General features: G+C 42.0%; 1 protein-coding gene across 2 annotated transcripts in view; it reads right to left on the bottom strand.

The window, feature by feature from the left end:
* LOC129817162 (A-kinase anchor protein 12-like) overlaps positions 1-23,480 on the bottom strand; it is a 63,866-nt gene that overhangs the window by 18,841 nt on the left and 21,545 nt on the right. For both annotated transcript variants that reach the window (XM_055872133.1, XM_055872134.1), the window contains exon 2: positions 13,718-13,823. In XM_055872133.1, the coding sequence (XP_055728108.1) occupies positions 13,718-13,823 (106 nt within the window). The remainder of the gene's footprint in view (positions 1-13,717; positions 13,824-23,480) is intronic.

Raw genomic sequence — 23,480 nt, 5'->3', positions numbered from 1 at the left:
TGTCATAAGCATATGTCTGGAGATGAATGTACAACATAAAACATGCCCGTATTGAACATGTAGTTAAAGAAGAGTCTCTGAATGAATAAGGTTAACATTGGATAGCTTAACTAGAGTTCACACACAGCTATACCCACTTATTAAATCAGTGGCGCCTACATTAATTCACCAAGAATGTGGCTTTGATGACACCACTGAGACTCTCTATTATAACAGTGACTAATTAGGAAGTGTGTATTTCTCTCAGCAACCTAATTGAACTGTATTACTATGGTATTATAGTAGTAATATTATGCTGAGATGACAGTGAGTCAGGGAGAGAGGAATGTTACTATGTCTGGAGAGGCGAAGAATACTTCGGATGGGGCGTGTTCCTTTCCCCCTGTATGGACCAGTGCGTCCTCTCTGTGTGAGTCATCATCACCGTCACATTCCTCGACTTTCATACATACTGGCACACACTCCCGCACAGATGGATTGGACAGAGCTTAGTGTAATAAAGTGTAGCATAGATGACTGTGTTGGTTGGAATATGTTGCCGAAACACTAAGACTGTGGGATCAAACCGACTTGGAACGACGATGTGTGTTGTATTTACTGAGGGAGAGCCTCAATATCATGAACATTTCATTACAGTAAGCCCATCGCATTTTCATAGCATTTCTATAACAAACATGAAATAGATATTACATAACCACAGCTAAAGCAATGGCAAGTAATTACTGAACCGTATATCCCCAAAATATAGATATCTCGGCACCACCAAGTTTTATACCAGTGACGCCTCATGTATCTCCAGCATAAAAAAACAGGCCTTTAAGTTAACCTGTCTAGCCCCGGGGTTCCGCTAGCGGAACTCCTCCCACATTCCACTGAAAAGGCAGAGCGCGAAATTAAAAAAATATTTTTTTGAAATATTTTACTTTCACACATGAACAAGTCCAATACAGAAAATGAATGATAAACATCTTGTGAATCCAGTCAACATGTCCGATTTTTTAAATGTTTTACAGCGAAAACACCACATATATTTATGTTAGCTCACCACCAAATACAAATTTCTTTCACAGCACAGGTAGCTTGCACAAAACCAACCAAACTAACCAAGAACCAACCAAACTAACCAAGAAACAACTTCATCAGATGACAGTCTTATAACATGTTATACAATAAATCTATGTTTTGTTTAGAAAAATGTGCATATTTGAGGTATAAATCATAGTTTTACATTGCAGCTACCATCACAGCTACCATCACAAATAGCACCGAAGCAGCCAGAGTAATTATAGAGATCAACGTGAAATACCTAAATACTCATCATAAAACATTTATGAAAAATACATGGTGTACAGCAAATGAAAGACAAACATCTTGTGAATCCAGCCAATATTTCTAATTTTTTAAGTGTTTTACAGCGAAAACACAATATAGCATTATATTAGCTTACTACAATAGCCAACCACACAACAGCATTGATTCAAGGCAACAGTAGCGATAGCGACAAAACCAGCAAAATATATTAATTATTTCACTAACCTTCATAAACATCATCAGATGACAGTCCTATAACATCATATTACACAATACATATATGGTTTGTTCGAAAATGTGCATATTTAGAGCTGAAATCCGTGGTTATACGGATACACTGTGAAAACGTAGCAACTATTTTCCAGAATCTCCGGATATATTTCTGACACTCACCTATTCTGACCAAATAACTAATCATAAACTTTACTAAAAAATACATGTTGTACAGGAAATGATAGATACACTAGTTCTTAACCTGTTGGGGATGGGGGCGCTGTTTAGACTATTTATGCTAATTTGGCTAATTTTTTAAACGGCTTCCCACAAAATCCTTGATCGTACAATATGCATATTATTATTATTATTGGATAGAAAACAGTCTATAGTTTCTATAGGAGTTGAAATTTTGTCTCTAAGTGGAACAGAGCCCATTCTACAGCAATTTCCCTGACATGGAGTCAGATTTGAGAAATGTTGGCCACTCTTCTGAAGTCAGTTAAAAGGGCACTGTCGTTGCTATGACTATACGGACACTTCTTACGTCTTCCCCTGGATGCCTTTACGTGATGACGATTCCAACGGGGTCGATTGCGCGTTCACAGGCCCTACAAATGAAAAAACCCTGAAGCTAGTCATTCTTTGGGAGCTGCGTCATGAGCCTAGAGGACACCGGCGCGCACCTGTTCCAAGCGTTAGTTTAGCCTGTTATATTTCTCCGGTCATCTTTTCACTCGTTATAGGAGTTAAAAACATCATAAGGTAGTTAATTTAAAGCGTTTTATAGCAATTTATATCCGTTTAGTGCGATTTTGGGACATTTATTTTTGCAACGATGTGAAAAGTTGGGCACGCTTTTCAGTTCATCCCGAACGCAGTTGACATTTCCACATGGCAAGAGGACAGCTTTCCACCAAAAGACAATTTCTCCCAAGAAAGGATCCTTTGCCCAAGATACTGATGGAAGAACAGCTCAAGGTAGGACATTTTTATTATGATAAATCGTGTTTCTGTCGAAACATTTTAGTGGCTTAGGACGCCATGTTTTTTGACGTAGCTTCGCTTGGCGCAAACTGTATTGAAAAGTAAGGATAAATTAAAAAATGTAATAACGCAATTGTATTAAGAATTAAATTGTCTATCAATCCCTGTCCACCCTATATTTTTTAGTCACGTTTATGAGTATTTATGTATAAGAGTAGATCACTGTCTAAGTGGCGCAAGGACTTTTTCTTTACCAGCTTGTCTACATTTCACATTGTCTAACCATGATTTTGGTGGCTAAATATAAACATTTTCGATCAAACTGTATATGCATGTTGTAATGTGATGTTACAGGAGTGTCATCGGAAGAATTCTGAGAAGGTTAGTGAAAAAATTAATATCTTTTGGCGATGTTGACTTTTATCGCTCACTTTGGCTAGAATCAATGCTGGGCTGCTAATTGCTATGTGCTAAGCTAATATAACGATTTATTGTGTTTTCGCTGTAAGACACTTAGAAAATCTGAAATATTGTCTGTATTCACAGGATCTGTGTCTTTCGATTCGTGTATGCTGTGTATTTTTACGAAATGTTTGATGATTAGTAGTTAGGTAAACACGTTGCTCATTGTAATTATTCTAGTCCATTTGTGATGGTGGGTGCAATTGTAAACTATGCCATCTACCTGAAATATGCACTTTTTTCTAACTAAACCTATCCCATACCATAAATATGTTATCAGACTGTCATCTAATGAGTTTTTTTGTTGGTTAGGGGCTATAAATATCTTAGTTTAGCCGAATTGGTGATGGCTACTGGTGTTGGTGGACAAATAAAAGATGGTGGATTATGCTAATGTGTTTTTAGGTAATAGATGTACATCTTTACATATTGTGTCTTCCCTGTAAAACATTTTAAAAATCGGAAATGTTGACTGGATTCACAAGATCTGTGTCTTTCATTAGCTGTATTGGACTTTAATGTGTGAAAGTTAAATATTTTAAAAATATATTTTTTTTGAATTTCGCGGCACTGGTTTTTCAGTGGGGGGGGGGGGGGGGTGTGCCGCTAGCGCCACGCTGATCCTAGACAGGTTAATGCAATCACCGTGTTATAATTCTAAAAATAACTTTATTACGACATACAGCTTACGTTATAGCGAGAGAGCGCACAAAATCTGGGCGGAAACTAATAGTAAACATTTTCGACAGAAATATGAAATAACATCATAAATGGGTCCTACTTTTGTTGAGCTTCCATCAGAATCTTGAACAAGGGTTCCTTTGTCCAGAACAATCGTTGTTTGATTTTAGAATGTCCTTTTTCCCTCTCGAATTAGCAAGCAAAACTTGCCAAGTGGCGCGAAGCTGTCCATCGTCACCAAACGCAGAGAACGGAACACGCCAAAACTCCCGAAAAAATTTCAATAATCTGATAAAACTCTATTGAAAAAACGTACTTTACGATGCTATTATTACATTTATCAAATAAAATCAAAGCCGGAAATATTAGCCTTCTATAAGGAAAGCTTTTCAGAAGCCAAAGCTGATGTCCTTCCCGCGTCTTCCTGAACAAAGGAAATTGGGGTCCTGTCATTCCAAGACCTCTCTTTTGACCATAGATATAGCTAGACTCCCCATTTCACCTCTCACTGCCTATTGACATCTAGTGGAAGGCGTATGAAGTGCATGTATAGTCATAAATTTCAAGCAAATTGATAGGGAGGCCCTGGAACAGAGCCTCGATTTCAGATTTTTCACTTTCTGACAAGAAGTTTGCTGCAAAATGAGTTCTGTTTTACTCACAGATATAATTCAAACCGTTTTAGAAACTTGAGAGTGTTTTCTATTCAATAGTAATAATACTATGCATATTGTACGAGCAAGAATAGAGTACGAGGCCGTTTAAATTGGGCACGATTTTTCCCAAAAGTGAAAATAGCGCCCTCTATCCTCAACACGTTTATATTTTTAGTTTTTCCCTCGCTCTACTTTTTTTGTCATTCAACTTTTTCACTACGGACGCTTTATCTGGATGTGGTTCGTCAGGACCTCCATCAGCCGCAGCTAAGTAGTAACATTAACATGATGCCTTCTAATTGCAGTCATTGTACTCATAATATACAGGAGAAGGATCGCCTTATGGCGAGGATAGCTGTGCTTCAAGCCCAGCTTCAGATGCAATCGTTAGGCAAGGGTAATTTCAGTGTAGGAAAGGATAAAACAGCGTCTGTGCCACCAGTAAGTACAGATAGTAGTATAAATCCCCTCGCACAGTCCCTGCAGCCGGACAAATATCTCATGGCTTCTGGAGGGAAATGCTGTAGGAATGCTCAACCGGTGTCGCTCATTCAGCCGACAGAAACTTTCAAACGGTTCTCTCCATTAACTTCTTATGGCTGCTGTATTGAAAAACTGGAAAATATGTGCCCATTTTCAAACGGCCTCTTAATCAATTTTTGCTCTTACAATATGCATATTATTACTACTATTGGATAGAAAACAGGCTCTAGTTTCTAAAAACGTTTGAATTATTTCTCTAAGTGGAACAGAACTATTTTTACATCCGGAAGTAAGATTTCCAAAATCGATGTCTCTCTTCAAGACCTTGTCTATAAAAGGGCATGTCACTTAGGACTGTAGAAACACGTCATACGCCTTCCCCTGGGTGTCATGCGGAAGTGAGAGCAGAAATGACTTGAATATCTCGTCCTGGGATTGAACACAACCTCTTGGAGTGAGACTTGCGGACTTTATTTTTTTTTCTGGGCGCGAAGTAGAACCTGGACTCGGCTCCTGGAAAACGCTCGTTAAAGGTGAATATGATCTCCGGCTTCGATTTTATTTGATACATGTCACAATATCATCCTAAAGTATGTTTTTTCAATATAGTTTAATTATATTATTGAAATTTATTCGGGACTTTAGACGTGATGCGACGCAAGAATTTTGTCAAGATGGAGAGGTTAGCGTCGCACTGCCAGTGTGCTTGCTAATTCAAGAGGGAAATCGTTCGTTCTGGATCGAAATAAAGACGTTTCTGAACAAAGGACCCCTTGGAGAACATTCTGATGGAAGATCAACAAAGATAAGGACCCAATTTGGGATGCTTTTTCATATATCTGTCGAACTGTGCTATGCTACCGTTTGACTAGAATCAATGCTGCTGTGTGCTAGCTAATGTAGTAAGCTAATATAACGATATATTGTGTTTTCGCTGTAAAACACTTAAAAAAATCGGAAATATTGGCTCTATTCACAAGATCTTTGTCTTTCATTAGCTATCCACCATATATTTTTCTGAAATGTTTTATGATGTGTAATTAGTAGTTGACGTTGGTGTCTGTATTTTCTCTGGCTACTCCCGTGCGATTTCTGACTGTAGCTATGATGGTAGCAGTAATGTAAAACTGATTTATAGCTAAAATATGCACATTTTTTGAACAAAACATAGATTTATTGTGTAATATGTTATAGGACTGTCATCTGAGGTAGTTTTTTCTAGGTTATTTAGGTTGGTTCTAGGTTAGTTAGGTTGGCTTGTGCATGCTACTTGCATCCTACTTGTGCTGTGAAAAATGTCTGTCCTCTTTTTTATTTGGTGGTGAGCTAACATAAATATATGTGGTGTTTTCTCTGTAAAACATTTAAAAAATCGGACATGTTGGCTGGATTGACAAGATGTTTATCTTTCAAATGCTGTATTGGACTTGTTAATGTGTGAAAGTTAAATATAAAAAAAAAAAAATGATTTTGAATTTCGCGCCCTGCACTTGAGCTGGATGTTGTCATAGGTGTACCGGCGTCGGGCTGCAGCCATAAAAGGTTAAGCAGCGAGTTGGAGTCAGAGGCCGAGCATTCTCTGGTCTCTACTCCTCCCGTTACGGGGTCTGATACACCGAAGCTTCCCACCATTAGCTCTGACAAATTGAAAACCCTAGTCATTGGCAACTCCATTACCCGTAGTATTAGACTTAAAACAAATCATCAAGGGATCATACACTGTTTACCAGGGTGCAGGGCTACCGACGTTAAGGCTAATCTGAAGATGGTGCTAGCTAAAGCTAAAACTGGTGAGTGTAGAGAGTATAGGGATATTGTTATCCACGTTGGCACCAACGATGTTAGGATGAAACAGGTCACGAAGTGCAACATAGCTTCAGCGTGTAAATCAGCTAGAAAGATGTGTCGGCATCGAGTAATTGTTTTCTGCCCCTCCCAAAAGATAGAATTTGAAGATAATTGGCCCTCTTTCTGGCATTCACACACAAACAGGACCAAGCCTGGCCTGTTGAGGAGTGACGGACTCCATCCTAGCTGGAGGGGTGCTCTCATCTGATCTACGAACATAGACAGGGCTTTAACTCCCCTAGCTCCACAATGAAATAGGGTGCAGGCCAGGCAGCAGGCTTTTAGCCAGCCTGCCAGCTTAGTGGAGTCTGCCATTAGCACAGTCAGTGTAGTCAGCTCAGCTATCCCCATTGAGACCGTGTCTGTTCCTCGACTTAGGTTGGGCAAAACTAAACATGGCGGTGTTCACCTTAGCAATCTCACTGGAATAAAAACCTCCTCCATTCCTGCCATTATTGAAAGAGATTGTGATACCTCACATCTCAAAATAGGGCTACTTAATGTTAGATCCCTCACTTCCAAGGCAGTTATGGTCAATGAACTAATAAATAATCATAATCTTGATGTGATTGGCCTGACTGAAACATGGCTTAAGCCTGATGAATTTACTGTGTTAAATGAGGCCTCACCTCCTGATTACACAGGTGACCATACCCCCCGCATATCCCGCAAAGGCGGAGGTGTTGCTAACATTTATGATAGCAAATTTCAATTTACCCCCAAAAAACGACGTTTTCGTCTTTAGAGCTTCTAGTCTTGAAATCTATGCAACCAACTCAATCACTTTTTATAGCCACTGGGCCATATACAGCGTTCCTCACAGAGTTCCCTGAATTCCTATCGGACCTTGTAGTCATGGCAGATAATATTCACATTTTTGGTGACTTTAATATTAACATGGAAAAGTCCACAGACCCACTCCAAAAGGCTTTCGGAGCCATCATCGACTCAGTGGGTTTTGTCCAACATGTCTCCAGACCTACTTACTGCCACAGTCATACTCTGGACCTAGTTTTGTCCCCTGGAATCAATGTTGTTGATCTGAATGTTTTTCCTCAAAATCCTAGACTATCGGACCACCATTTAATTACGTTTGCAATCGCAACAAATAATCTGCTCAGACCCAAACCAAGGAGCATCAAAAGTCGTGCTATAAATTCTCGGACAACCCAAAGATTCTTAAATGCCCTTCCAGACTCCCTCTGCCTACCCAAGGACGTCAGAGGACAAAAATCCGTTAACCACCTAACTGAGGAACTCAATTTAACCTTGCGCAATACCCTAGATGCAGTAACACCCCTAAAAACATTTGTCATAAGAAACTAGCTCTCTGGTATACAGAAAATACCCAAGCTCTGAAGCAAGCTTCCAGAAAATTGGAACGGAAATGGCGCCACACCAAACTGGAAGTCTTCCGACTAGCTTGGAAAGACAGTACCGTGCAGTATCGAAGAGCCCTCACTGCTGCTCGATCATTCTATTTTTGCAACCTAATTGAGGAAAATAGGAACAATCCTAAATTTATTTTTGATACTGTCACAGAGCTAACTATAAAGCAGCATTCCCCAAGAGAGGATGGCTTTCACTTCAGCAGTGATAAATTCATGAACTTATTTGAGGAAAAGATCATGATCATTAGAAAGCAAATTACGGACTCCTATTTAAATCTGCGTATTCCTCCAAAGCTCAGTTGCCCTGAGTCTGCACAACTGCCAGGACTTAGTATCAAGGGAGACACTCAAGTGTTTCAGTACTGTATCTCTTGACACAATGATGAAAATAATCATGGCCTCTAAACCTTCAAGCTGCATACTAGAACCTATTCCAACTAAACTACTGAAAGAGCTGCTTCCTGTGCTTGGCCCTCCTATGTTGAACATAATAAACGGTTCTCTATCCACAGGATGTGTACCAAACTCACTAAAAGTGGCAGTAATATAGCCTCTCTTGAAAAAGCCAAACCTAGACCCAGAATATATAAAGAACTATCGGCCTATATCGAATCTCCCATTCCTCTCAAAAAAAATTGAAAAAGCTGTTGCGCAGCAACTCACTAACTTCCTGAAAACAAACAATGTATACGAAACACTTCAGTCTGGTTTTAGGCCCCATCATAGCACTGAGACTGCACGTGTGAAGGTTGTAAATGACCTTTTAATGGTGTCAGACAGAGGCTCTGCATGTGTCCTCGTGCTCCTAGACCTTAGTGCTGCTTTTGATGCCATCGATCACCACATTCTTTTGGAGAGATTGGAAACGTCAAATTGGTCTACACGGACAAGTTCAGGCCAGGTTTAGATCTTATCTTTGTGGATGGTTTGTCCTCTGACAAATCAACTGTAAATTTCGGTGTTCCTCAAGGTTCCATTTTAGGACCACTATTGTTTTCACTATATATTTTACCTCTTGGTGATGTCGTTCGGAAACAAAATGTTACCTTTCACTGCTATGCGGATGACACACAGCTGTACATTTTGATGAAACATGGTGAATCCCCAAAATTGCCCTCGCTGGAAGCCTGTGTTTCAGACATAAGGAAGTGGATGGCTGCAAATGTTCTACTTTTAAACTCAGACAAAACAGAGATGCTTGTTCTAGGTCCCAAGAAACAAAGATCTTCTGACAATTAATCTTGATGGTTGTACAGTCGTCTCAAATAAAACTGTGAAGAACCTCGGCGTTACTCTGGACCCTGATCTCTCTTTTGACGAACATATCAAGACTGTTTCAAGGACAGATTTTTCCATCTACGTAACATTGCAAAAATCAGAAACTTTCTGTTCAAAGATTATGCAGAAAAATGTATCCATGCTTTTGTTACTTCTAGGTTAGACTACTGCAATGCTCTACTTTCCGGCTACCCAGATAAAGCACTAAATAAACTTCAGTTAGTGCTAAACACGGCTGCTAGAACCTTGACTAGAACCAAAGATTTGATCATATTACTCCAGTGCTAGCCTCTCTACACTGGCTTCCTGTTAAGGCAAGGGCTGATTTCAAGGTTTTACTGCTAACCTACAAAGCATTACATGGGCTTGCTCCTTCATATCTTTCTGATTTGGTACTGCCGTTCATACCTACACGTACGCTACGGTCGCATGACGCAGGCCTTCTTACTGTCCCTAAAATTTCTAAAGAAACAGCTGGAGGCAGGGCTTTCTCCTATAGAGTTCAATTTTTATGGAATGGTCTGCCTACCCATGTGAGAGACCCAAACTTGGTCTCAACCTTTAAGTCTTTATTGAAGACTCATCTCTTCAGTAGGTCCTATGATTGAGTGTAGTCTGACCCAGGAGTGTGAAGGTGAACGGAAAGGCACTGGAGCAACGAAACCGTCCTTGCTGTCTCCGCCTGGCCGGTTCCCCTCTCTCCACTGGGATTCTCTGCCTCTAACCCTGTTACAGGGGCTGAGTCACTGGCTTACTGGTGCTCTTCCATGCTGTCCCTAGAAGGGGTGCGTCACTTGAGTGGGTTGACTCACTGACGTGATCTTCTTGTCTGGGTTGGCGCCCCCGTAGGTTGTGCCGTGGCGGAGATCTTTGTGGGCTATACTCATCCTTGTTTCAGGATGGTAAGTTGGTGGTTGAAGATATCCCTCTAGTGGTGTGGGGGCTGTGCTTTGGCAAAGTGCGTGGGGTTATATCCTGCCTGTTTGGCCTTGTCCGGGGGTATCGTCGGATGGGGCCACAGTGTCTCCCGACCACTCCTGTCTCAGCCTCCAGTATTTATGCTGCAGTAGTTTATGTGTCGGGGGGCCAGTCTGTTATATCTGGAGTTTAAGTATGCTCTCTCTAACTCTCTCTCTCTCTTTCTCTCTTTCTCTTTCTTTCTGTCTTTCTTTCTTTCTCTCTCATGGAGGACCTGAGCCCTAGGACCATGCATCAGGAAAATCTGTCCTGATGACTCCTTGCTGTCCACGTGGCCGTGCTGCTGCTCCAGTTTCAACTGTTCTGCCTGCGGCTATGGAATCCTGACCTGTTCAACGGATGTGCTACCTGTCCCAGACCTGCTGTTTTCAACTCTCTAGAGACAGCAGGAGCGGTAGTGATAATCTGAATGATCAGCTATGAAAAGCCAACTGACACTTACTCCTGAGGTGTTGACTTGTTGCACCCTCCACATCCACTGTGATTATTATTATTTGACCCTGCTGGTCACCTATGAACATTTGAACATCTTGGCCATGTTCTGTTATAATCTCCATCCGGCACAGCCAGAAGAGGACTGGCCACCCCTCATAGCCTGGTTCCTCTCTAGGTTTCTTCCTAGGTTCTGGCCTTTCTAGGGAGCTTTTCCTAGCCACCGTGCTTCTACACCTGCATTGCTTGCTGTTTGGCGTTTTAGGCTGGGTTTCTGTACAGCACTTTGAGATATCAGCTGATGTAAGAAGGGCTTTAAAAATAAATTTGATTTGATTTACAGTTCATAGGAGAGCAGTCATTTGAAATAAATAAATTAGGCTCTAATTTATGGACTTCAAATGAATGGGCTGTGGAGCCAGGCCCACTCACTGGGGAGCCAGGCCCAGCAAATCATAATTAGTTTTTCCACCCACAAAAGGGCTTTACTACAGACAGAAATAGACCTTAGCACCACCCCCGCCCCCTCGGACAATCCCACAGGTGAAGAAACTGGATGTGGAGGTCTTGGGCTGGCGTGGTCACAAGTGATCTGCGGTTGTGGGGCTGGTTGGACATACTGCCAAATTCTCTAAAACTACATTGGAAGCTGCTTATGGTAGAGAAATTCACATTTAATTATTTGTCAACAGCACTGTTTGACATTCCTGCAGTCAGCATGCCAATTGCACGCTCCCTCAAAACTTGAGACATCTGTGGCATTGTGTTGTGTGACAAAACTGCACATTTTAGAGTGGACTTTTATTGTCACCAGCACAAGCTGCACCTGTGTAATGATCATTCTGTTTAACCAGCTTCTTGAAATGCCACACCTGTCATGTGGATTAATTATCTTGGCAAAGGAGAAATGCTCACTAACAGGGGTGTAAATACATTTGTCCACAACATTTGAGAGAAATAAGCTTTTTGTGCATATGGAACATTTCTGGGATCTTTTACTTCAGCTCATGAAACATGAGAGCAAGACTTCACATGTTGCATTTATATTTTTGTTCAGTATAAAAAAAAGAAGGAAAATCACTTTAATTGCACTGCCCCTTTAATGCTGGAATGTTGAAGTGGAGATTAACACAAAAGGGTGATGGGGTTGATAGAGCAGTACGTCCAAACGGCCTCACAACCGCAGACCACGTGTATGGCATCAACTGTAACGGGCAGATGGCAGACAGCGTGTGTGGCGCCGTGTTGGCGATTGGTTTGCTGATGTCAACGTTGTGAACAGAGTCCACCATGGTGGCGGTGGGGTTATGGTATTGGCAACACAATTGCATTTTATCGATGGCAATTTGAATGCACAGAGATACCATGACGAGATCCTGTGGCCCATGCACAGCTATTTTCTGGTCTCTCCAGAGATATTCGATCAGGTTCAAATCTTGGCTCTGGCTGGGCCACTCAAGGACATTCAGAGACTTGTCCTGAAGCTGAGGACTGTTTTCCTGTTGGAATGTGAACCGTCGCCCCAGTCTGAGGTCCTGAGCGCTCTGGACTAGTCTGTGAAACATCTCAAAGACCTCATGGCTTGTTATTTGCCCAAACATGCACTGTCAACTGTGGAACCTTATATAGGCAGGAGTGTGCCTTTCCAAATCATGTACAATCAATTGAATTTACCACAGGTGACTCCAATCAAGTTGTAGAAACATCTCAAGGATGATCAATGGAAACAGGATGCACCTGAGCTCAATTTCGAGTCTCAGAGCAAAGGATCTGAATACTTATGTAAATAAGGTATTTCTGTTTCAAAATAGAATAAGGCTGTAAAGTAACAAAATGTGCAAAAAGCGAAGGGGTCTGAATACTTTCCTAATGTACTGTATGTCTAATCTCAACAGATCATTCTCTACATACAGTGCATCACTTCATTAAAAAGGCTTTTTGACGGTGTGTTATGTGACATATCTCTCTGTTTAAAGTAGTATAGAGTTACTCCTTCCCCTGGCAGAACAGAGTTATTAAACGGCGAGGGTCAATTTTGTTCGAGTCAGGTCACGGCCTGCTAAATATTTATGGAGGGAAGTGCCCGTGCAGTCCTCCCAGATAGACGGAGACCCTGTTAGGAACCTTAACGTAAATTAACAAACACATACACAGAGTGGGCAGGGTCGTAAGGAATTCTACCTGGCTTTATTTAAGACCACAAACAAATTACTTTCAGGCTAGTTCAAGTGAATGGGCAGGTATCTACACACAGTCTTACACCAGATTACCTAGAACAACTGAGCCTCCATGCAGTCCAGACGTGTGTTGGCTATGTGAGTGTGCGACATGCTGTCCTCACGTGCGCGAGGGTTGCAAAATAAATGGACACGTGTTATTCAATCATTGCACCGCTCTGCTAGCGCGCGTCAACAAGTGTCTGCGTAGCCAGGCGCTAAAATAGAACTCGGTTCGATTTGTGACGCTTGACGCACTGCAAGTCCCGCCTCTCTCATCTCCTCATTGGTTTTTAGGAGCATATACCCACGTGGGTGATAGAAAGATGAGCTGAGGTCCACACTCCAGTCCAGTTGGTAATGCATCTTAAAGTTGGTTGCCAACCGCCATATAAAGTCCAAAGAAGAAGAAGAATCCTGAAGGAGGAGAGATTACTAGAAACAAAATCAGTTTACCCTTTTATCTGTGGATTAATTGTCTGAGTAAAGGACCTTGTGCATTTCCGGTAAAATAACCCAATGTTTATATCCCAGGACATAGTTGCAGGGATCTACAGATCACACAGACACTCACACCCACACACGAAGGGCCAAAGGCTGAACATGGGTGGCATTGTATTTTGTGTCAGTCAGGGGCCATACCACACACACTCTCTCACACACACCCCACCTACCTGCACATCGAATGCACACATCAGGGACAAACTCAAACATCCAAACATAAACACAAGCTCACAGACAATCACAATCACATAGATAAATAAACAACTGTCTCTCTAACCTTCCTCTGCCAGGGTGTTGTCCTCTGAGTGGCCATTGAGCTCTGTCTGTTCATCTGCCTTCCCATTCAGACTGGAGACGGAGATCTGTCCATTCTTCTGCTGGAGCTGAAGGAGAAGGGGGGAGAGGAGAGAACACTGAAAGATAACTCCAACAACATAGCAGAGATACTCATCAGTAAAGCACAGCATCTGCACAGTATTCAATCCACCAATTGGATGTCTTGTCAAGAGAGCAGAAAAAAACAAATAGTTTTCAACAAGGTTTCAAAATAAACATGTATCATAATAATATTCCTCCATCCAACAATGACATATAATGTCAAATTCATAACAAAGTAGCTACACACCTCCCAGAGGTGTCATGACCATAGGGGGAACAAGGGAAAGTGCCATCTCAGACTTAAAACAGTGCAGTAATAATACCTGTGCCTCGACACACATCCTGTCTCGGCACACTACGGACAAATCTTTTTGTCCAAGCCATGGCGTCATCCCGCAGAGTCTGTGATTGTACCTTGATGAAGACACCTTGCCTGTCGAAACGTTGGTAAATTCAATATTTTTTGCATCTGAGCTCCTAGAGTGTGCGGCTCTCCTTTATTTTGAAGTTTTCTACTCCGCTATCCAGCACCTCGCCTAAATAGGTGTGCTTTTCGTTTTCTTCTAGATTGGTTTTTGCTCTGACATGCACTGTCAACTGTGGGACCTTATATAGACAGGTGTGTGCCTTTCCAAATCATGTCCGATCAATAGAATTGACCACAGGTGGATCAAATTACAGAAATATCTCAAGGCTGATCAGTGGAAACAGGATGCACCTGAGATCTCATAGCATATGGTCTGAAAACGTATGTAAATAAGGTACTTCTGTTTTTAATACATCTGCAATAAAAAATGTTAAACCTGTTTTCGCTTCATTATGGTGTATTATGTGTAGATTGACGAGGAGAAACACTAATATAATCAATTTTAGAATAAGGCTGTAACGTAACAAAATGTGGAAAAGGGTCAAGGAGTCTGAATACTTTGAAAATGCACGGTATATATAAACTCAGCAAAAAAAGAAATGTCCCTTTTTCAGGATCCTGTCTTTCAAAGATAATTCGTAAAAATCCAAATAACTTCACAGATCTTCATTTTAAAGGGTTTAAACACTGTTTCAATGCTTGTATAATGAACCATAAACAATTAACGAACATGCACCTGTGGAACGGTCTTAAGACACTAACAGCTTACAGACGGTAGGCAATTAAGGTCACAGTTAAGAAAACTTAGGACACTGAAGAGGCCTTTCTACTGAATCTGGAAAAACAGCAAAAGAAAGATGCCCAGGGACCATGCTCATCTGCATGAACGTGTCTTAGTCGTACTGCAAGGAGGCAAGAGGACTGCAGATGTGGCCAGGGCAATACATTGCAATGTCCGTACTGTGAGATGCCTAAGACAGCGCTACAGGGTGACAGGACAGACCGCTGATCGTCCTCGCAGTGGCAGATCACGTGTAACAACACCTGCACAAGATCGGTACAGCCGAACATCACACCTGTGGGACAGGTACAGGATGGCAACAACTACTGCCCGAGTTACACCAGGAACGCACAATCCCTCCATCAGTGCTCAGACTGTCCGCCATAGGCTGAATTGAGGGCTGATTGGCCTGTTGTAAGGCAGGTCCTCACCAGACATCACAACAACGTCGCCTATGGGCACAAACCCACCGTCGCTGGACCAGACAGGACTGGCAAAAAATGCTCTTCACTGACGAGTCGCGGTTTTGTCTCACCAGGGGTGTAGGTCAGATTCGAGTTTATCGTTGAAGGACTGAGCGTTACTCCAAGGCCTGTACTCTGGAGCGGGATCGATTTGGAGGTGGAGGGTCCGTCATGGTCTGGGGCGGTGTGTCACAGCATCATCGGACTGAGCTTGTTGTCATTGCAGGCTATCGCAATGCTGTGCGTTACAGGAAAGACATCCTCCTCCCCCATGTGGTACCCTTCCTGCAGGTTCATCCTGACATGACCCTACAGCATGACAATGCACCCAGCCATACTGCTCATTCTGTGCGTGAACACAGCAATGTCAGTGTTCTGCCATGGCCAGCGAAGAGCCCGGATCTCAATCCCATTGAGCACGTCTAGGACCTGTTGGATCGGAGGGTGAGGGCTAGGGCCATTCCTCCCAGAAATTTCTGGGAACTTGAAGGTGCCTTGGTGGAAGAGTGGGGTAACATCTCACATCAAGAACTGGCAAATATGGTGTGGTCCCATGAGGAGGAGATGCAGTTCTGCAGTTCTTAATGCAGCTGGTGGCCACACTAGATACTGACTGTTACTTTTGATTTTGACCCCCCCTTTGTTCAGGGACACATTATTCCACTTCTGGTAGTCACATGTCTGTGGAACTTGTTCAGTTTATGTCTCAGTTGTTGAATCTTTTTATGTTCATACAAATATTTACACATGTTAACTTGGCTGAAAATAAACGCAGTTGACAGTGAGAGGACGTTTCTTTTTTTGCTGAGTTGACATCTTCTACTGTTATCGTTTTAAAATTGATAACACATAAGCTCAACAAAATGTAAACAATGTGCATTGCAAATGCCCATAATGCTAATGCCATCATACTTTAGGCCAGTGGTTCCCAACTCTGGTCCTCGAGTACCCCCAACAGCACACAGTTTTATTGAAGCACACATCATTCAGCTTATCAACTAATCATCAGGCCCTCAATTAGCGGTGATGCAGCCATTCAAGATGCTCTCAATGGTGCAGCTATAGAACTTTTTGAGGATCTGAAGGCCCATGCCGAATCCTAACACATCTTAACACAGGCAGCACGCTGTGAAGGCACATTTTTTTTCTTTAGGTAGTGGAATGACCTTTGACTCTTTCAAGATTTCTGGGCACATCCCACACACCAAGCACCAATTAAAATTGGGGTGAATATGTGGTTGATTGTAACTCAAAGCAATTTGCCGTCAAGATTATCTGTACCTGGGATGCAAGATGGCGCTGACAGACATGGCAGCTTTGCTTCTAGCTCCTAAGCAACTTTGCAATATGTTGCTTTCTTACATTATTAGCCCAGAATGTTGTTTTGTTTTATGACATCCAGCCGTAAAGAACTTTTGGATATCAGAGCAGCGGTAACTCACCAGCATTACGACCAGGAATATGACTTTAACAAATTGGATCCTTTTTTCGCTAATGTTCAGTCACTGGAATATAAAGTGGACGAGCTCAGGGCGAGGATCTCTTTCCAGAGAGACATCAGGGACTGTAACATACTCTGTTTCACAGAATCATGGCTCACTCTGGATATATTGTCCACATCCATACCACCAGCTGGGTTCTCAGTACATTGCGCAGACAGGACTAAAGAACTCCGTGAATAAGACCGGCGGTGGTGTATATGTCATGATTAACTACTCATGGTGTGATTGTGATAACGTACAGAAACTTAAGTAATTTTGTTCACCTGACCTAGAATACTGTATTACCTGCCAAGAGAGTTCTCTTCGGTTATAGTTACAGCCGTGTATATTCCCCCTAAAGGCGATACCACAACGTCTCTCAAGGAACTACACTGGACTTTGTGCAAACTGGCAACCACATATTCTGAGGCCGCATTTAGTGTAGCTGGGGATTTTAACTTTTAACTTGAGGAAAACACTACCGATGTTCTATCAACACAATGACTGTAGTACTCATGCTGCTAAAACGCTCAAACCCTTCCGGGATGACTACAAGACCCTTTGGCAAATCAGATCACGACTCCATTTTGCTCCTCCCTTCCTTTAGGCAGAAACTCAAACAGGAAGTACCCATACTAAGGTCTATCCAACGCTGGTCTGACCTATTGGAATCCATGCTTCAAGATTGTTTTGATCACGCAGACTGGGACATGTTCCAGGTAGCCTCTGAGAATAACATTGACGTATACATGGACACAATGACTGAGTTCATCAGGATGTTCACACTGTGACTATTAACTTACCCAAACCGGAAACAGTGGAGAGACAGCAACATTCACACAAAACTAAATGCACGAAGCATGGCATAGTGACTGGGAATATGGTTGAATACAAACAGTGTAGTTATTCCCTCCAGAAGGCAATCAAACAGGCAAATGTCAGTACAGAGACAAAGTGGAGTAGCAAATCAACGGCTCAGACACAACACATATGTTTTAATTTTTGTATTTAATTTAACTAGGCAAGTCAGTTAAAAACAAATTCTTATTTACAATGACGGCTTAGGAGCAATGGGTAAACTCCCTTGTTCAGGGGCAGAATGACAGATTTGTACCTTGTCAGCTCGGGGATTTGATCTAGCAACCTTTTGGTTACTGGCCCAACGCTCTTCCCACTAGGCTACCCGCCACCCCTCGTGGCAGGGTGTACAGTATGTGGCAGGGCCTACAGACAATCAAGGATTTGATTTGATTTGAAAACCAGCCATGTCGAAGACACCGACATCTTGCTCACAGACAAGCGAAACACCTTCTTCGCCCGCTTTGAGGATAACACAGTGCCACCAATCCCAAGGACTGTGGGCTCTCGTTCTCCGTGGCCGACATGAGTAAGACATTAAAGCATGTTAACCCTCTCAAGGCATCCCTTCCGCGTCCTCAGAGCATGCGCAGACCAGCTGGCTGGAGTGTTTACAGACATATTGAATCTCTCACTATCCCAGTCTGCTGTCCCGACTTGCTTCAAGATGTCCACCATCGTTCCTATACCCAAGAAAGCAAAGGCAACTGAACCAAATGACTTTGAGAGGCTAGTTATGGACCATATCAAACCTCTACCTTACCTGACACCATAGACCAACTTAAATTTGCATACCGCCCAAATATATCCACAGACGATGCAATCGTCATAGCACTGCACACTGCCCTATCCTATCTGTGCAAGAGGAATACCTATGTAAGAATGCTGTTCATTAACTACAGCACAGCATTCAACACTATAGTACCCTCCAAGCTCATCATTAAGCTCATCAAGTTTGCAAATGACACAACGGTAGTTGGCCGGAGTACCAACAACGACGAGACAGCCTACAGGGAGGAGGTGAGGGTCCTGGCGGAGTGGTGCCAGGAAAATAACCTCTCCCTCAACAAAATGAAGGAGCTGATTGTGGACTTCAGGAAACAGCAGAGGGGGCACGCCCCTATCCACAACGACGAGACCGCAGTGGAGAAGGTGAAAAGCTTCAAGTTCCTCGACTGACAATCTAAAATGGTCCACCGAAACAGACAGTGTGGTGAAGAAGGCTCAACAGCGCCTCTTCAACCTCAGGAGGCTGAAGAAATCTGGCTTGGCCTCTAAGACACTCACACTTTTACAGATGTACAATTGAGAGCATCCTGTTGGGCTGTATCACCACCTGGTATGGCAACTGCACAGCCTGCAACTGCAGGGCATTCCAGAACGTGGTGCGGTATGCCCCGCATCATCGGGGTCACGCTGCCTGCCCTCCAGGACACATACAGCACCTGATGTCACAGGAAAGCCAAAAATATCATCAAGGACATCAACCACCCGAGCCATGGCCTGTTCACCCTGCTGTCATCCAGAAGGTGAGGTCAGTACAGGTGCATCAAAGCTGGGACAGAGAGTGAGAATGTTTTTCTATCTCAAGGCCATCAGACCCTTAAATAGCCATCAATAGCCGGCTACCACCCACCTATCCAACCCGCACCTAAGACATGAAATCACTGGTCACTTTAAAAATGGAACACTAGTCACTTTAACCTGTTGAGGCTGGGGGCGCTGTTGTCACTATTTATGCTAATCGTGTAATTTTTGAAACGGCTTCCCACAAAATTCTTGATCGTACAATATGCATATTATTATTATTATTGGATAGAAAACAGTCTATAGTTTCTATAGGAGTTGAAATTTTGTCTCTAAGTGGAACAGAACCCATTCTACAGCAATTTCCCTGACATGGAGTCAGATTTCAGAAATGTTGGCCCCTGATCTGGAGTCAGTTAAAAGGCCACTGTTATTGCTATGAGTATACGGACACTGCTTACGTCTTCCCCTGGATGCCTTTACGTGATGACGATTTGAATGGGGTCGATTGCGCGTTCACAGGCACTATAAATTAATAAACCCTGTAGCTAGCAACTCTTTTCTTGGTGCGTCATGCGCGTGGAGGACACCGACCCGCACCTGTTCCAAGCATTAGTGTTGGGAGTAATCTTTCTCCGGTCATGTTAAGACTCGTTATAGGAGTTAAAAACATCATAAGGTAGTTAATTTAAAGCGTTTTATAGCAATTTATATCAGTTTAGTGCGATTTTGGGACATTTATTTCTGAAACGCTGTGAATCGCTGGGCACGCTCCCAGTTCATCCCGAACGCAGTTGGCATTTCCACATGGCAAGAGGACAGCTTTCCACCAAAAGACGATTAGACCCAAGAAAGGATCCTTTGCCCAAGATACTGATGGAAGAACAGCTCAAAGTAGGAACAATTTATTATGATAAATCGTGTTTCTGTCGAAAAATGTTAGTGGCTTAGGACGCCATGTTTTTTGACGTAGCTTCGCTTGGCGCAAACTGTATTGAAAAGTAAGGATAATTTAAAAAATGTAATTCCGCGATTGTATTAAGAATTAAATTGTCTATCAATCCCTGTCCACCCTATATTTTTTAGTCACGTTTATGAGTATTTATGTATAAGAGTAGATACCTGTCTAATATGGCGCACGGACATTTTCTCACCAGCTGGGCTACATTTCACATTGTCTAACCATGATTTTGGTGGCTAAATATGCACATTTTCGAACAAACTGTATATGTATGTTGTAATGTGATGTTACAGGGGTGTCATCTGAAGAATTCTGAGAAGGTTAGTGAAAAAAATTATATATTTTGGCGATGTTGACGTTATTGCTCACTTTGGCTAGAATCAATGCTGGGCTGCTATGTGCTATGTGCTATGCTAATATAACGATTTATTGTGTTTTCGCTGTAAGACACTTAGAAAATCTGAAATATTGTCTGTATTCACAGGATCTGTGTCTTTCGATTAGTGTATGCTGTGTATTTTTACGAAATGTTTGATGATTAGTAAGTAGGTAAACACGTTGCTCTATGTAGTTATTCTAGTCCATTTGTGACGGTGGGTGCAATTGTAACCTATGCCATCTACCTGAAATATGCACATTTTTCTAACAAACCTATCCCACACCATAAATATGTTATCAGACTGTCATCTGATGAGTTTTTTTCTTGGTTAGGGGCTATAAATATCTTAGTTTAGCCGAATTGGTGATGGCTACTGGTGTTGGTGGACAAATAAAAGATGGTGGATTATGCTAATGTGTTTTTAGGTAATAGATTTACATCTTTACATATTGTGTCTTCCCTGTAAAACATTTTAAAAATCGGACATGTTGGCTGGATTCACAAGATCTGTGTCTTTCATTAGCTGTATTGGACTTTAATGTGTGAAAGTTAAATATTTAAAAAAAATATTTTTTTTGAATTTCGCGGCTCTGCCTTTTCAGTGGGGGTGGGGGGGGAGTGCCGCTAGCGGCACCCTCATCCTAGACAGGTTAATATAATATTTCATACTGTATGTGACCTGTTTCAGGAAACGAGGCGTAAATCGCGGGTCACTATTTCACATGAGAACCGTTTGAATGTAAATGTAATTTAATTGTTCTTTTGGCTGAAATGTCTTCTCGAACATGTGAACTTTCATGTACCTTAATAACAAACTTGTATGCCATCTGTAAATACAAATACAATTGTTAAATTACGAGCCTAGTTGGTTAAGCCACAGAAAAAGCGGGCAACCTTCTCGCTACCAATGATTGGCTGAGAATTTGAGTAGGCTGGACAAGCCGAGAGATGATTTTGGATTGCCCTGCCATGTAGAATGCTTCCGTCTATTTGAGCTGGTCAGTTTGTATAGGTAATCCTGTCTAACACAGATTTTTTTTATGTATTGCGTAGTAAAACTTAACAAAAGACTCAACTTTGCAAATATAAATTACAATAGAACGTCACTGCAACAATTGTTTCAGAGAACTCTCGTCTGAGTGTGTCAGAGCGCAGAATAACTTAGGAATTTACAAACGTTCAACACCGGTTGAAAATGGCTGGTGTCAGTAAGCGTCGGCAAAAAAGCGTAATTAAATTCTTGCCATACAGTCACCAACGCTCTGGATAACATGAAAACAGCCTAACCAGCTCTGCTAGGGCAATTAAAATGGTCATAGTTTGGGTTGGGGTTAAAGTTGAAGATGATTCTTATGACATTGTACACAGTCAGTGTGAACCAGAGTGACTTGATGCCAAGCAAGTTGTACAAACAAAATGGACACGACACAAGATGTTTTATTTAATGAAAGGGGTTGCAGTCTGCCATGAAGCATTCATCCATGTATACGGGTAAGAGTCTAGCTACAGTTTCAGATATTATACGTTTCTAATTTTGTCAGAAAGTTGTTTTCATTGCATGTTAAAGCGTACTGTTAGCTAGCTAGCTGACGTTAGATGGCTGGCTCGCTAGATAACATTATGTTTGAGATCTGTGTGTAGTAATGTTATCTCAGAATGCCATTTCGCAATGCTAAGTAGCCTAATGTTAGCTAGCTAACTAGCTAACATTGATCTTATTTGGTTAAGTTTAGCTAGCTGTGACAATCGATTTGTATTGCTAGTACTCTATGGATTAGGATTATGGATCATTGTTTAGCTAGCATATCTAAACAAAAGATTCCATTTCGCCAGATGATTACATGACCCATCAAGTTAGCCAAGTGTGGCTGACGGTGATTTCGGCTATCTGTTGTATAATAATGCCAAAATATTTGTATCTGGAATTTGTCTTTCAGCATCAGTAGAACATGCCTGACTCTCCTCCACCAGTCATACAAGGAGAATGATCTGATGCCTCCCATCAAAAAGAGAGCTGGTCCAAGCAAGCACAGGTTACACCTGAAGCATGAGGACTTGCAGCGAGTGGTGAACTTCATCAAACAACTATGCAGAGGATAGTGTAATAGTATTACCAGGACGCCACCCAGGACTCAAACACTTTGGTGGAAAGCTGCTGCCATCCCATGTGACAAAAGCAGCAGTGTGGCGTCTCTACAAGGAATCGATGACAACACTTGGTATGTAAAAGCATAAACAACACGTTTTGATTATTTCATTAACCTGATAATGATGCATAAAAAAATGACATTACATTTAATGTTATTTTTTTTTTCATCAACTACATGCACCATTTCTTCACCAACTACGGAGTTAGGGAAACACGTGTGGACCTGAATTGTGATAACTGCAGTGGCCAAAAGAAAAACAAGTTTGTGCACTGGTATTGTGCCTGGCGGACCATGCGCAAGCTTCACCGCAGTCCGGACCTTCACGTCCTGTTCACAGGCCACACCAAGTTTGCCCCCGACTAGTGCTTCGGCCTCATTAAGCAGCACTTCAGAAAGACCAGAATGAACACTTTGTCAGAGATTGCTGGCGTTGTGAAGGTCAACACCATGACAGGGGTCAACATCCCACAGATGGTTGGACTGGAGGATGGTACGGTGCTGGTGGAAAGCTATGGCTGACAACATCACCTGACTCCACAGCCACTGTTCAAGCAGTAACAGCACTTCAGGTGAATATTATTTTCATTGCATTGTATGAGGTTATTCTTCTTATCTAAACTTGGGAGGTGAAATTGTGCAAGGTTGTAATATCACATGTTTTTGCTTGTTATTTCCTGTTTAACAGCTTCGATGC

This window comes from Salvelinus fontinalis, chromosome 20, assembly GCF_029448725.1.
Source record: "Salvelinus fontinalis isolate EN_2023a chromosome 20, ASM2944872v1, whole genome shotgun sequence".
Classification (NCBI taxonomy): domain Eukaryota; kingdom Metazoa; phylum Chordata; class Actinopteri; order Salmoniformes; family Salmonidae; genus Salvelinus; species Salvelinus fontinalis.
This window is presented reverse-complemented; position numbering and strand designations above follow the sequence as displayed.